This window comes from Stigmatopora argus, chromosome 20 (genome assembly GCF_051989625.1).
Source record: "Stigmatopora argus isolate UIUO_Sarg chromosome 20, RoL_Sarg_1.0, whole genome shotgun sequence".
Lineage (NCBI taxonomy): Eukaryota > Metazoa > Chordata > Actinopteri > Syngnathiformes > Syngnathidae > Stigmatopora > Stigmatopora argus.
The window spans coordinates 7,675,121-7,690,833 of NC_135406.1; the positions used below are offsets into that span (position 1 = coordinate 7,675,121).

The window sequence follows — 15,713 nt, forward strand, 5'->3', positions numbered from 1 at the left end:
GGTTTTTCCACACTGAGAGCATTTCCAGAGTTTGCCGTCCTTAAGACCTTCATTGTCATAAAGCAAGTCTTCGGTATCTGATAACGGAGCAATTAAATTGTCTGCTTGCCCTTCTGCTGAGCTGCCGTTCGGAGTCTCCGCCCCTCTGCCGGCCACGCCCAGATCATCTTCACTCTTGAAAGGCTCACCAGTTGACGCGGTGACATCATCTTCCTCCTTTTTGATTTGCTGTTGAGGGAACTCTGGCTCCTCCTCTTTAATTTGGGGTAACTTTAAGGTGTGTGCAGGCTCCGCCCCTCTGCTGGTCACGCCCAGATCCTCTTCCCTCTTCAGGTTTTCACCAAGTGACCAGGTGACATCATCTTCCTCCTTCTTGATTGGAAGTCGCTCGTCTCTCATTTGTTGTTGAGGGAACTCTGGCTCCTCCTCTTTAATTTGGGGTAATGTTAAGGTGTGTGCAAGCGCCGCCCCTCTGCTGGTCACGCCCAGATCCTCTTCCCTTTTCAGGAATTCATCAAATGACCAGGTGACATCATCTTCCTCCTTCTTGATTGGAAGTAGCTCGTATCTCATTTGTTGTTGAGGGAACTCTGGCTCCTCCTCTTTAATTTGGGGGAGCTCAAGTTCCTTTTTAAGGCCAACAGACTCTTTCCCATCAGGACCAAGATATTCTCTGAAACCTGCAAAGACACGAAAATAAATGATGTTTCATAATCTGTCTATCCAAAGAGAAGTCCTTTAGGTTAGACTGGGAATGTAAAGTCTTATACTTATATCGGCGGTGGTTAGGCTCGTAACATGACATTAACTTGAAATTTAACTGAAATCAACTCAAATGACTATACACACCCACACATATTTGACCACCATCTCAATAAGCTCATATCTCCAATTTGTTTCATTTCTCAAGGAAAAAAAATGCTCGGAATTTAGCTCGTTTCTCAAATTTCCCGTAAAATGGGACACCTGTATGTCAACGAATTCCGGTAATATGCTGGCTGCCACAGCAAATGTTTAATTAACAAGGAATAATTATAGCACTCGCGGGTGACCCGCATTGTAATCAACAGTTTGAGGAAAACAGAGTTCACCTTCAAAATTAAAGTACAATTAAGAGCACACCAACACATTTCAATGTATAAAAATGTGTTGTTTTATTAAACCCAAAGGATTCTTTAATCTCATCTCATTTTCTGAACAGCTTTATCCTCATCAGAGTCGTTGGGGGGTGGGGGTGGGGGGTGGTGGTACTGGAGCCTATCCCAGCTGACTTTGGGCCAGAGGCGGAGGGGGGGGCACCCTGAATTGTTGGCCAGCCAATCGCAGGGCACAACAAGACAGACAACCATTCACACTCATACCTAGGAGCAATTTAGTGTCGAATCAGCCTACCATGTCTTTACAATGTGGGAGGAAGCCGGAGTACCTGGAGAAAACCCACACGCGTCAAATTAAAAAGGTAATTTTTTGGGGAAAAAAAGCCTTTCTATAAATGGTCATTTTTTAAAGAAACTGATACTTTACTATACATGGTCTTTTATTATTTAAAAAAGCCTTACTATGCAAGTCTTTGGAGTGTGGGAGGAAACCGGAGTACCTGGAGGAAACCCACACAGGCGTGGGAAGAACATGCAAACTCCACCCAGGTGGACTTGACCTGGATTTGAACCTAGGACCCGAGAGCTGTGAGGCCGAAATGCTAACCACTCGCTCCTCTGGGCCGGTTTTCACATTTTTATGAATTTATAATTTTTAAAAAAATCTCCAGTGCTGAGTCCTAGTAGCAAGCGGAAGACATGGGAGTTGCTTCCGCTTGAAAAAAATATTTTAAAAATAAACATTTTCCCCAGAAAAAATCAGCGATGTAGTGAAATGCTGAGGGATTACTGTACTTGAAAATACTCACCAAACACTTTATTCATGAAACAAAAAAAACAATAAACAAATAAAACATAAATAAAATAAATAAAATAATAATAAAAAAAATAAATGAAACATGACACATATCACATATCTGTACTTGAATATGCAATTGCAGCGCACAAAAATAGCACTTCTACAATTACCATTAAGCCTTAATGATGAAGGGAATATTTAGACATAAAAATGGACCCACCTTCTAGTCTGTGAAGGACAACTTTTGCATGGATTATTTTGCAAAATGTCGAGTTTTCCTCGTGGAATTTTGCTGCTCTTTTCCCACACGTAAATTCTGATGGAGACGCCATTGATAGCTGCTAACTAGGCTAAGTTAAAGAGGGCGCAAAGCTTCAAAGTTCTTCGACAACTTGAAGAGTTGATCCTGTGATATATGCTAACAGGCTGAGCTAAAGTAGGCCGCAAAGCTTCAACGAGGTCTTGAAAATGATTTTGGCTGATATTTAAGGTCATAAAGTAGCTTATGCCAGACACGTCGGGGACCCGTAGGTTAAGCTAGGTGGCGAAAACTGCGCATGCGTGGTGGCAGCGTCACTTCCTTCGATTTATAAATGTAAGAGAGTCGGAAATAGGAAATAATTAATCTTCAAATGTTCTGACGTGTGGTTTGAGCAATAAATGTTTGCGCAGGTTTTAATTAAATTGAAAATTAAATCAAACATAAATAACTTGAAGATTGCGTCTCAAAAGGAGGCGTCGCAAAACGCGCATGCGCAGAGAAAAATCGTCCTTGGTCATGATGCTGTTCTGTTTTGACGATTAGCATCACGGGAGAGGTAGTTCTTCATTGAAACGGTTTGAACTCGCAGGAATCAGTCTCTTATTTAGGTAACGCTCTCTCGTGGTCAGGAGAAAATTTGTTTAATTTTAATTTCATTATTCGTGGACATTGTACACAATAATTAAGACACTGTCAATCACAAGTTATCGAAGAAGCGCAGAAATTATATCAGAAAATTTGCAAATGTCTTAAAACCAAAAGGAAAAGTTTGTTTTTTCTTATATTAACATTATTCCCTCAATCTGGACCAACCACTAGATGTAAATTATAGTTCTTGATTTTCCCATTTTTAACGAATATTTGCAATTTTTTCATCCTTATTTTTTCTTTTTGTGTTTTAGTTCAATGAGTATTTAGTAAAATGTAAAAATAACTATATAAAAATATTTTCTGTTTTCCACTTTAATTTTGAACATAAAAACATATTTCGTTTCCTTTTGAAATTAAATGATTAAAAGACATCTTCCCTCAGTAAGAAAAAAAGCTAAAATAAACATAGTTTTAGATCTATAAAAAATGTAAAATGCAAGGCTTGTCATTCAGTTCTTTGTTCATTTGGAAATAATAGGTAATGAAGCTATAATTTAAATTGTGCCATACTGTTTGGACCGAGTGCACTTTCCCCCAGTCTTCCTGTCGGGGCCAGTCAATTGTCTTCATAACTATGGACTGAACAGGACAACACGGTCCAGGCCAGACGGATGATCTACATGGACTCTTAAACTGCTTTGTCTCGGAATCCTGCAGATGGCGATAAATCGAAACAAACTTCCGAGAATACTCGCATTATTGTTCAAATATACTGTTGCTCTGTTTACCTTATAAAGAAATTATTATGCTTATTGGTGCAAATTCTAATGCCGTTGTTTTGATTTACGATCCGCTCGGGTCACTTTTTATGCTTATTGTGCAAATTCTTACGCAGGTGTTCCGATAAAAACAGATTGTTGTGACAGTTGTTTTTATAACCTTTATCATGTTATTCGGTTAAGCTTATACAATTGTTCAAAACAGTTGAGACAGTTGTTTTTGCTTATGCTATGTTTAAATCAGATTACCTTTGAATGTTTTGGTAATGTGCCGCTAAATGGACCGAAGAGTATGCCACTCGTCAGAATGCCTTGTGGACTGAGACGACGTCACAAGGCAACTCCTTGCAAGTTGTAAGCAGATATGTTGAAAGATGTTTTTCCTATTTTAATTAAATATTACTAATAATGATTTAAAAGGTTTTAATCATTATTCCAACAGTTTGCAAATCAATTGAATGATGCCATAAAAAAGAAAACTGTGCAATCGTCATTAGGTCGCTTCTTTTGGCCAGTTTCTAATACATAAATCTCTCTCTCTCTCTACAGTACTGTACATATTCTCTCCATTTTATTATTATTTTTTTTCAGTACAAACCAATGCGTGTTACTTACTTAATTAGGGAGGGAGGGAGGGAGGGAGAGGCAAAGAGGGTGGGGGAGGGAGAGATGGAGAGAGGGAGAGCAAGAGAGCGAGAGAGAGAGAGATTAAATCGGATTTAAAGAACTGGATATAAAGCCTTAAATATTTTTCATAGATCTAAAACAATGTTTATTTGAGCTTTTATTCTTAATAAGGGAAGAATCATTTGTTGAAAATATTTCTATATAGTTATTTTTACATTTTACAAAATACTTATTTAACTAAAACATAAAAAGAACAAAATTGGAGGGAAAATTGCAAATATTCGTTAAAAATGGGAAAATCAAGACATAATTTACATCTAGTGGTTGGTCCGGATTAAGGGAATAATGTAAATAAAAGAAAAAACAAACTTTTCCTTTTGGATTTAAGACACTGTAATATATTGATAAAGATAGTTGCCTCGGGTTATGGAAGTGTGTTTAACCACGCCACCTGGAGCCGTGGGGTAGCACAGCGTAACCCGGACGTAGTAGTGTTGTGTGTCCGGTTTGTGTGTGTGTGTGTTGTTGGAGAGTGGCAAAAAAGAGCGACACGTGTGTTACCCTGGCTCCGCTGTCTATTGCTGTTATGGATATATTAACAGTTATATAAACTGCAAAGTTATTACAGTGGCGACGAGGATGGGATCCCTTTCCAGGCGGTAGGGATTAAAAGTTTCGGACGAGGAAATTAAGGCGTTACAAGGAGGTAACGTGACTTTGCAAACTAGCTTTAGCAAGAGTTGCTAAGCTAACGGCGGCGCTGCATCATGGCCAGATTCTTTGGAAATCTCGGCGAATACGAAGAAGTTAAAGATTTTGAATCTTACTTGGAATGTTTTGAGCAATGGATGATCATCAACGAAGTGGAGGAAGGTAAAAAAAACAACGTGTTCCTGTCTATAATAGGTGCAGAGGCCTACGGACTGTTGAAGGGCCTTTGCATACCAGAGAAGCCTAGTAGCCTCTCATATGAGGTGCTAAGTGGAAGATTAGCATCTCATTACAACCCGAAACCGCTGGTGATCGCGGAGCGATTCAAGTTTCAAAAGAGGAATCAGAGAGAGAACGAGTCTGTGTCGGATTATATTGTGGCGTTGAAGCAGCTATCCAGCCACTGCGAATTTGGTCTCCATTTGGACGAAGCAATGAGAGACAGATTTGTTTGTGGATTGAGAGTGGAAGCTATTCAGAGAAGATTACTCACGGAGCAAGATCTAACATTTAAAAAAACATGCGAACTGTCGTTATCCATGGAAATGGCATCAAAGAATACGTTGGAGTTCGCTAGCAAAATGGAAGAACCTGCCACATTAAATAAGATTGACCAGGAAAAGACAAGCAAAAGTGCGTGGAAATACCAACCAGCCACCAGCGATTGGAAAAGTAAAACCACAAGTGGAAAATTCAGACCACAGAGAAGAGAAAATCACCAACCCTGTTACAGATGTGGACTAAGCAACCACGCCGCTCAGGAATGCAGGTATAAAGGAGAGACATGTTACAAGTGTTCAAAAGGAGGACACATAGCAAGGATGTGTAAAACGAAAAGTTGGCAAGGACACACACAGTATGTAAAAGGAAATCAAAATGAGACAACAGGAAGTGCGGATGATGAACGGTGGGAGTCATATCGCTTGAATGCCGTGTATCCCACAAATGCTGTCGGGAATTGGAAGAAGGAAATGACAGTACAGGTCATATTAGAAGGAACTCCTCTAGAGATGCAACTGGACACAGGGGCGGCTGTAACACTTGTTTCGGAAATAGTGTATAAGAAGCACCTCTCTCATCTGCCTTTGGAAGTAAGTAAAGTGCAGCTGTCAACTTTTTCCGGAGAGAACATTCCTTTGATGGGACAAGTGACGGCCAAGGTAAAATATGGGACCCAGGGTGGGGAGCTACCATTAGTGATCGTAAATGGTGACAGACCAGCCCTACTTGGCCGTAACTGGCTCAAAAACTTCAAACTGGACTGGGCACGCATCTTCTCAGTTATACCAGCAAGGGGCGGTAACGACGCATATGTGGATACAGTGTTGCAGAGACACAAAGCAGTGTTTGCTGAGGAGTTGGGCACTATTCGGAATTTTAAGGCCAACATTACAGTAAAGCCAAATACCAAACCGATCTTCAGGAAGGCCAGACCAGTGCCATATGCATTAAAGAATGCAGTTGAGACTGAGTTAAATCGCCTAGAGAAAGCTGGCATTATCTCAAAGAAAGAACATAGTCAGTGGGCCGCGCCCATAGTAGTGGTACCCAAAGCAGACAAGTCAATTCGTATCTGTGGAGACTATAAGGTCACAGTAAATCAGAGTGCGGAAGAGGGGACCTATCCACTACCAAACGTTGAAGACCTTTTTGCCACCCTAGCTGGAGGCATTCTTTTCAGCAAGTTAGACTTGTCACAGGCTTACCAACAGCTGGAGTTAGGAAAAGACTCAGAAAAGTATTTGACAATAAATACTCACAAAGGACTGTATGTGTATCATAGACTTTCATACGGAGTGTCCAGTGCTCCTTCCATATTTCAGAATGTGATGGACCAGATACTCCAAGGCTTGGAGCATGTCACCTGTTTTTTAGACGACATTTTGGTCACAGGAAAGACAAGAGCTGAACACCTGAGGAATCTGGAGGAGGTACTGAGCCGCCTGGAGAGCTACGGGGTAAGAGTGAAAAGAGCAAAATGTGATTTCATGCAGGAGAAAGTAGAATACCTGGGGCATCTGATAGATAAGGAGGGACTGCACCCCACTGCAACAAAAGTTGCAGCCATCGTTAATGCACCCCAGCCTACAAACGTCACAGAGCTACGGTCTTTTCTAGGACTATTAAACTATTATGGTCGGTTCATGAAAGACCTGTCGACGGTGCTGCAGCCGCTACATCAACTACTGAAGAAGGAAGTTGATTGGCAATGGACTACTAAATGTGCAGCAGCATTCAAAGATGCAAAAGAACAGTTAGTAAAAAGCTCAGTAGTAGTGCACTATGACACCAAGAAACCCCTGAGATTAGCTTCCGATGCATCCCCTTATGGAATCGGGGCTGTCCTGTCTCACATAATGGGAAATGGAGATGAGAAACCGATCGCATTTGCATTGCGTACATTGACAGAGGCAGAAAGCAAATATAGTCAGATAGAGAAAGAGGCTTTGGCCATAATTTTTGGCGTGACCAAATTTCATAAATATTTATATGGCCGCAAGTTCAGTTTAATAACGGACCACAGGCCCCTTCTTGCTATTTTGGGACCCAAGTCTGAAATTCCCACTTTAGCTGCTCTGCGAATGCAGCGCTGGGCGCTGAGACTGATGGCTTATGACTACAGTATAGAGTACAGAACGTCAGCAGAAAATGCCAACGCAGATGCGTTATCTAGACTGCCGGGGAAGGAAAAGGATAACACCGCGGAGGAAAACAGCATCTTCTATTTCTCAGTAGTAGATGAGCTTCCCGTGCAAGCTACAGAGATTGCACAGAGCACTCTCAAGGACCCAGTCCTATGCAAAGTACTGGAGCTGACTCGGTCTGGATGGCCAAGTCTAAACAAGGACGAGAGACTGAAACCATACTTTTTCAGGAAAAATGAACTGTCGGTGGAACAAGGTTGCATATTGTGGGGAATTCGAGTTATCATTCCACCAGCACACCGAGAGCGGCTACTGCATGATCTTCACCTAGGACACCCGGGAGGGTGCAGGATGAAGGCCTTGGCCAGGAGCTATTTGTGGTGGCCGCAGTTGGACAGTGACATAGAACATACAGTAAAACAATGTGATGCCTGTCAGAGTGTGAGGAAACTACCTGCAACCGCACCTCTACACGTCTGGAAATGGCCGACTAGAGTTTGGCAGAGAATACATATTGACTTTGCAGAGAAAGACCAACACCACTTTTTAGTATTAGTGGACAGTCATTCAAAATGGCTGGAGGTCATCGCCATGGCAACAACCACAGCAGCCAAAATGATTGAGGTGTTGCGGAATATTTTTTCTTCCTACGGGCTTCCTGAGGAGACTGTTTCTGACAACGGACCTCAATTCACTTCGCAGGAGTACAAGACATTCCTGCTGAGCAACGGAATAAACAAACTTTGGTACCAGCTTACCATCCCGCTTCCAATGGAGCGGCAGAGCGAGCAGTTCAGACAGTGAAAGCATCACTGCTGAAACAAGTACTCGAGGAGAAGAAACAAAAGGTCACAATAACTATGCAGCACAGGCTAGCTAACTTCCTGATAGCATACAGGAGTACACCGCACACTGTTACAGGATGTGCACCAGCGGAACTGTTTTTAAAACGTCAAATCAGGACCAGGTTCAGCTTACTGAAACCAGATCTCGCTCGAGTGGTGGAAGCAAAACAAGGGAAGCAGAAACACTATCATGATAGAACCGCCTCTAAGCTGAGACATCTGTCTGAGGGTGACTCAGTCCTGATCCGGAATTTCCGTGGAGGGAAGGAGAGGTGGACAAAAGGAACAGTGGAAAAGAGACTCGGACCAGTCACCTACCTGGTGTGGAATGGTGTGAGCCGACGCTCGATCCCCATTGATCATCTGCTGTACAACCAACCGTCCAGACCAGAGACATTGTAGCTTCCGGATGAGCAGCTGGACATCACAAACAAGTACCCTGTGGTGGTTCACGCAGATGTGGGGGGGAAAGGCACACCTGGAGCAGTAGGTGGTAGCCCGTACTCACCTGAAGAGACACGTGTAACATCTTCACCAGGCTCAGTGGCCTGTGACAAGACAGTTACACCTGACAACTGAGCAGTCAGTTCCCCAGAGGTGTGTGGGCGCAGGTACCCAGTGAGAGATAGAGCACCTCCGAAGCGACTGAATTTGTGATCGGTCAGTTGTGAGGAACGTCGTTCCTAAAATAAAAGAGTTCCTGTTCATACAAAAATGTGAAAAGAGTTCCTGAGATTGGAATGTCAAAGACTGGAATATTGAGTCTAATGGTTGTGTTAGCAGTAATAATTTAGTTACAAGTTGAGAAGTAAAATTATAAAAAGTTAATGAGGCAAAGATAATTGTTGGAGTTGAGTGCTAAGTCTTAATAGGAACTTCATAGTTAAAGGGGGAGGAGTGTAATATATTGATACTAGGAATGATAATTGCCTCGGGTTATAAAAGTGTGTTTAACCACGCCACCGGGAACCGTGGGGTAGCACAGCATGACCCGGACGTAGTAGTGTTGTGTGTCCGGTCTGGGGGTGTGTTGGAGGGTTGCAATAAAGAGCTACACGTGTGTGAACCCTGGCTCCGCCGTCTATTGCTGTTAGGGATATATTAACAGTTATATAGAGTGCAAAGTTATCACAGCAAAACCACTGTGTCTACCTTCGAAGTCCACGTTGAAGGTAAACCTGGTCTCGGCCCACGTTGGCACAAAAACTACCTTAAAGCTACCAAAAGGTCGGGACGCTGTTGTTTCTGGTCCACCAAAACGCAAAAATGCGCTCTAAATGACTCGCTATGATGAGCCTCGTAGCAGTAGCATATAGCATCATCATTGTCACAAGTTCCTCCCCGGGAAGACCTTTTCTATTGTGGCATTTTTAGCCGTCGCCGTGTCAACTACAAGTTTTTGTCTTTGTGTTATGTTTGCCGTGAAGCTCCAGTCACCGTGATCCAGATCCAACAAGTTGAAGACAACCAACTGATCTGCAGCTCAGAGGGAATCTTCCCTCGACCCCAAATCCGCTGGTTCTCCAGGCCTGCGTTGGCGCCAGCTCCGGACAGCATCTCCAACGTCCTCCAGCAGGCGGAGACAAAACTTTTCAGCATCAACAGCTCGCTCCGCCTGATGGGCGACGGCGAATACATCTGCGAAGTCAGCGCCTCCAACAGCAGCCGAAGAACCACGTGGAGGAAGACAAGTGAGACCTTCACCTGGTTGCAGACCAAGAAAACCACCCAAATCTAAGAATCTAATAGTGAGACCTACGGTTATCTCCTACCAGCTTTGAACATCTCCGACACGTCGAAGAGGATCGAGTGCGCGCTGGTGATCAACGAAAGCGACCTCGCGTGGACCTTCAACACCAGCAAGGTTATCGCCAGCAGGCCCGCCGGGCAGAAATATGTCGTGGCGGACGCCTGGGAGAAGTACGTGAAGGACTTGTCGGAGGACGGGAGCCTCCACCTGCGAGACCTGACGCCCGACCAAAGCGGAGAGTACACTTGCGCTCGGAGCAACGCCATGCAAATGCGTGTGAATGTGGTTTTCTTGCGAGTGACGGAGCACGGTGAGGTGGCGGGGAAGCCGAAACACTGTGGCACAGATTTGGAATGACGAGCTGTGGTTTTTGATCTTCGTTTGCAGGGTATCCCAAAGAGCGGGACATCGTTTTAGGGGTGCTGGGGGAGCGGTAGTATCCGTGGGGGTGAAAATCTCTTGCGTCATGAAGGCTCGGTGTCGCCGCTAGCGCCGTGAACCGAGGACACGTCAAGGTGAGGGGTGTTCTCAAAGAACCGGTGATACTGGGACTTGAATGCGAAATACTGAAAAATAAATCATCTTTAAACAGTTGTCTAGAGAGAACGGGTGAAGAACACGCGGAGAACGTTCCTCTGGATAGAAGATAGGAACGGAAGATGACGCGGACAACCGGACTGGACACTACCAGACCTCAAACAATGGACAGGTCTCCACTCTGTCAGAAAAAAATCCAACTTTGCTAGCAGAATCTGGTGGAAAAGTGCTTGCCATTCAGTCACCGGGCGTACGGGAAAAAACATCGCAGAACATGCGATGGCGATTTCCATCAAGCTAACAAAATTATTTTGACTTGTAAAAACTATAAAGAGGTTTTTTTACGGAAACGCTCATACGCGGTCTCGACTCAATTTTTTTTTCAAATCCCGAGGATAAAACAAATCAAGGTTGCGTCAATCGAATGATTTTAAAAGAGAAAACAAAAGAAAGTCTGACACCTAAAACCAGTCCGTCCCGTTTATTCGAGGCAAAGAATGGCGTCCGCATTATTTGCTCTTAAATACCAGAAAGTAGTAACCAAGTTGAAATTATAATTTTCCAGGTGTGCATGATTTTTCCATCTTAGTCAAAATGCATTCGTGACTTTGAAACTTCTTCTTGAACTAAATAAATACTCTGTTTAGCCACAAGAGCCCAGTATTTCGCCAAAGCTTGCTTTCAGCACTCTTCCCTTCTAAAACTATGTCAATAATTGACAGACAACACCTTCAATTGTGGACTTGAAGTTGTGATTGGATTAGATTGGATTAGATAACTTTATTCATCCCATATTTGGGAAATTTCATTGTGACAGTAGCAAGAAAAGGCATAGTTATAAGTTAGACAGTACAGTCGCAAAGGCCGCACAACAACAAAGCAAAAGCAAAAAGTACAAAGCAAATCAAAGTAAATGGAAACTGGAAAATGGAAACAAAAACTGGAACCACACACAGGAAGTCTTCCACAAGATGGGGAACTTCTGCAGACTGTGACCGAGGTAGAGAATATGCAGAGTCACTCTTCCAAGCTTATCCGCACAGTTCCTCAGTAGTCTGGAGCTGAAGACAACAGTAGCAGCACCTCGACTCCGTTGCTGGTAGGTGCCGACAGCTCTTCCATCTTATCCCACGATGGAATGGTTGTGTAGAAGCGATGCCTCTTCTCCCGGCACTTTTGTCCAGCTCCGAATCCCCGGCGGCACCGAGGTGTTGCTCCTTCCGCTGCGTATTGTAACAGCTAGTCCCATGTGTGTGACAGCGTAGGCATGGCTGAATGGTTCCAAAAAAGAAGTAGCCGAAAGAAGCCAGGCTAACAGAACAAGGAAAGTTGTAAAAACATCAAAGTAAAAAGGAATGTATTAAGAAATATTAAAATGTAATTTAAAGAAAAGATAGTAGGGCTGTAAATCACAAAAAACACAAGAGTGTAGAGACCTACTTCCACTGGCTCCCGCGTGAACGGCGCCATCTTAGCAGATGCTGCGTAGAATATAAAAAAAGAAAGATATAAAATGACCAGGCACATAAAAACAACAACGGTGTCCCAGCAATGAAATCCAACAAAAAAAGCACAATTATCACATATAGTTAGTTCTATTGGATCACTTTTTATTTTCTTCAATTACGGCTGCAGCTATCAATTATTTAATTATTTCAGGCATCTATTAAACTATTGATTCATTCAGGGATCTAATCACAAATATTCAATCTGTTGACAAAAAAAAATAGGAGATGAAAGGTAAAGAAACAAGTGTTTATGCTTGCAGTACCTACTTTTGACCATCATATTCCAACGGAAATACATCTTTTAATGTTTCAAATTCACCACCTACTCACAGAGTAAAAAATACCTATCTAGTGGTTATGATCTTCATTGCTAAAATGTCACCTTACTCACTATAGCAAGATTTAAAAAGTCATTTTTGGTACATCTGCTTGCAACCGTGATAAACAACGGGAAGGTCACTCCCCCCTGCAGCTGGACTTCTCAAAACTATTGTTCACACCGAAACATTGAGCTCCCTTGGGATCCAGACTTTCAATTGTTATGAGAAACATCGACTTTTTCTTGACTGGCTCACACGAGCTCTTTCGGGAAGATCCGGCAGACCTTTAATTGTTTTGAGAACTGAGATGCATGTTGTAAAATTTTATGTAAATAAAATGCGAGAGAGAGCTGGCTGACGGCAGAATGATCTCGGATGGAGACGAGTCAGGATCGATTCTCTCTTGCAAAATGTATTTTCCTGTGTCTGTATTCTCACCCTCTTGCTACTGTGACAGTGAAATTTCCCGAATACGGGATGTATAAAGTTATCTAATCTAAAAAAAAAAAAATCATCTAATTTCTTCTAATTCTTAATTTTACTGCACACCGCAATAAAAAAACACTTCGATTTGTTTTTCCTTCACAAAATCTGTTTTAAATTTGAAATGTAGAACAAATGCATTGCACATACCCTATTTTCTAGATAATAAGTCGTACCTGAGTATAAGTCGCACCAGCCAAATAATGTACAATGACGAAGAAAAATGTATAAATAAGTCACACTGGAGTTTATTTAGTATTTTAGGGATGCCATTTCTTTAATTTGATCAGAAACCATGAAAAAAACATACTTTAAACCAAAAGAAAAGGACAATTGGAACCTGTATTTTTTTACTATAGTCTAAAAAACAGGAATTTGGTGGACAGGGAGGGGGGAAAAAACATAAGTCGCACTTAAGTAATACATACTGTGAAAAAAGTGTGACTTATAGTCCGGACAATACGGGATGTGTTTACGTACTACATAAACTAATTCTGAGCCATGTAATATTATTTATCAAGTAAATAAATTAATCTGCCTTTCACAAAACAATTTGAACTGGGAGGACTGGCAGACATAATTCAATGATTCAATAGCAGCATTCTCACTTAAAATGGAATTGACGTCTATTAAAGTCAATGGCGGACAGTGAGTCAATGAAAATCAGCGAGCTAAACTCTGCTTAGCTTAGCGTCTGGTGGGATTTAGACAACAGTGATAATGACAGACAGCTGTCTGGGAAGGGGGGAAATTGGTATACATCTCACTGGCGTTTATTCGGCGTCATACTCTAAAAGTCATGTTATTAAAGTAACAAATCATCGTAGTACCTCTACTTACCTCTAGGTACAACATTTTCAGGTTACGAAACCTTTTGAGATGCAAATGAGTGCCACATCAATACATTTCCTATATCCGTTATTTTATTTTGAAATTTGCGCGGATGCACTGCCTCTTGCGTGACAATTTCCCTACACTGCGCTCTCATTGGCTGTCTCTCCATGTTTGATGGCCGTTGTCTGCTTAAACCAATTCATTTCTTAAGTCGAAGTACGACTGTATTGACACACTGTGTCGGCACTGTATTGAAACCGTGTTGGTCATCCAATAGTGACCTCTGCAGTTGTTATAAAATTATTGCAGGTTAAAAAAAATCCATGTTTTTTTTTTAATTCCAAACGGAGTTTCATACCTGTCAACTTATACGTTTTTCCCGTATTTTATACGTTTTTTGATCATTTCAAATTGTGTACGCCGTATAACAACTTTTGTACGGGATTTTTTTAAGTATACGTTTTTTGTAAAACGGATCTCGTTTTACGCATTTCGGCTCTAATCCGGATCGTCTCGGTCACTGGTAGCAGACGAAAACGTCATCGTCAACTGCTAATATTGTCATGCTTTAAGCATGATATGCGCACACGCATTCCCCTTTCACACGAAACAGGAAATGATTAAATCATTTCCTTTTTCGTTATTTAAGCAGCTATGAGTCATAGCGCTTGGGTCCGAATACATTCACGGTCGCGTCACGACAACGCGGCGCGACCATAACACTTTTACGTGCACCCTATGTGAGTAAATATGTGCCGCGTTGCATTTGTACGGTTTTCTATTGCTTAATACGGGGAATTCCAATCATTAATACGGGGAGGAATTGGCCCAGGTTGACAGGTATGGAGTTTATAAGTAAAATAAATCAAATTTGAGTTACATTTTTTAACTTATGTCCACATTTTTGTTAACTGGTAAATCATGTGAAATAAAAGTGAATATTTCGTTTTGCCTCACACGATCAAAATGATTCCACACTGGGGAAAACTTCTTAGAACGAGCCATAATTACGCCAAAGTCCGTCCAACAGACCCACGACACTTTGATACAGTTTATTTCTTTAAACTATTATCACACTTTGGCCAAACGATACATTTCCTGTTCCGGTCACGCGATTCTTTCTTCAAACTTTACACGCCCCAAAACGGGCTTTCTCTCTTGAACTATCGGCACAGTGCTGACGCACCAACGTCGCTCGTTCCATCACTATTTATCAGCAAAACCTGCTTTAGCTAGCCCAGCTAGCAGCTATCAAAGAAACAAGTCGTTGACTAGCTTGTTTATACTTAGCATAATTTAGCTAGCAGCTATCAAAGGAACAAGTCGTTGAAGAGCTTGTTTATGCTTTAGCTTAGCTTAGCTGGCAGCTATCAAAGGAACAAGTCGACTAAGAACTCGTTGTAGGTTTCCTGGCTATATTAGCTCGGCATAGCTAGCAGCTATCAAATAAACAAGTCGTCGAAGTGCTTGTTTATGCTTTAGCATAGCATAGTAGCAGCTATCTAAGAAACACGTTGAAGAACTCGTTGGGGGTTTCCGGGCTAATTTAGCTTAGCCTAGCTAGCTGCTATCAAAGCCGCCGCCATCATCAGAATTCACGTGTGGAAATGTCGGCAAGAACACAACGCCCAAAGCTCCAGGAGGAACTTTTTGAGGTCAAACAGGAGCATTCAACTCACGAGCAATCGACAGTTTGCAACATAACACACGAGAAAGTTGTTCTTTATAGACTAGAAGGTGGGTACACTTTTTATTTCCATATATTCCCTTAAAGGTATTCTATTTACATGAAACTATGGTAACGTACGTACATTTTCATGAATTCGCACTAGCACCATTCGAAGAAAGACGTGATAAATTCTATTTCTATTTAAATGTAACCACTCTAGGAGGGAAATGATGAGTCTCAACGCGTGTTAATACAG

At 42.0% G+C, this 15,713-nt stretch overlaps 3 protein-coding genes across 12 annotated transcripts in view; 2 read left to right on the forward strand and 1 right to left on the reverse strand.

The window, feature by feature from the left end:
- The window catches only part of LOC144066105 (uncharacterized), a 5,744-nt gene extending 3,312 nt beyond the window's left edge, over positions 1-2,432 (reverse strand). Inside the window, exons 1-2 of the mRNA XM_077589452.1 lie at positions 2,117-2,432; positions 1-680 (exon numbers count right to left, since the gene is read on the reverse strand). The exon at positions 1-680 is cut by the window's left edge and continues 3,312 nt beyond it. Of these exons, the coding sequence (XP_077445578.1) occupies positions 1-680; positions 2,117-2,228 (792 nt within the window). The 5' untranslated portion in view covers positions 2,229-2,432. The remainder of the gene's footprint in view (positions 681-2,116) is intronic.
- Positions 1-15,713, forward strand: part of LOC144065970 (uncharacterized) — a 102,114-nt gene that overhangs the window by 32,893 nt on the left and 53,508 nt on the right. For 5 of the 10 annotated variants that reach the window (XR_013297367.1, XM_077589221.1, XM_077589222.1 and 2 more), the window contains exon 1: positions 14,676-15,525. The exons of 1 other annotated variant lie outside the window; for it this stretch is intronic. Coding sequence is in view for 7 of the 9 variants with exons in the window: in XM_077589221.1 (XP_077445347.1) it covers positions 15,396-15,525 (130 nt within the window). In the remaining 2 variants the exon portion in view is untranslated. Of the gene's footprint in view, positions 1-14,406; positions 14,629-14,663; positions 15,526-15,713 lie in introns of those variants that run through there. 4 more of the 10 variants (XM_077589214.1, XM_077589213.1, XM_077589218.1 and 1 more) reach the window with 4 other exon arrangements.
- On the forward strand, positions 9,647-10,888 carry LOC144066106 (uncharacterized). Its single transcript, XM_077589453.1, has 5 exons — positions 9,647-9,689; positions 9,784-10,047; positions 10,132-10,416; positions 10,494-10,621; positions 10,699-10,888. Exons 1-4 carry the CDS (start codon positions 9,647-9,649, stop codon positions 10,541-10,543), a joined length of 642 nt encoding a protein of 213 aa, XP_077445579.1. The 3' UTR covers positions 10,544-10,621; positions 10,699-10,888.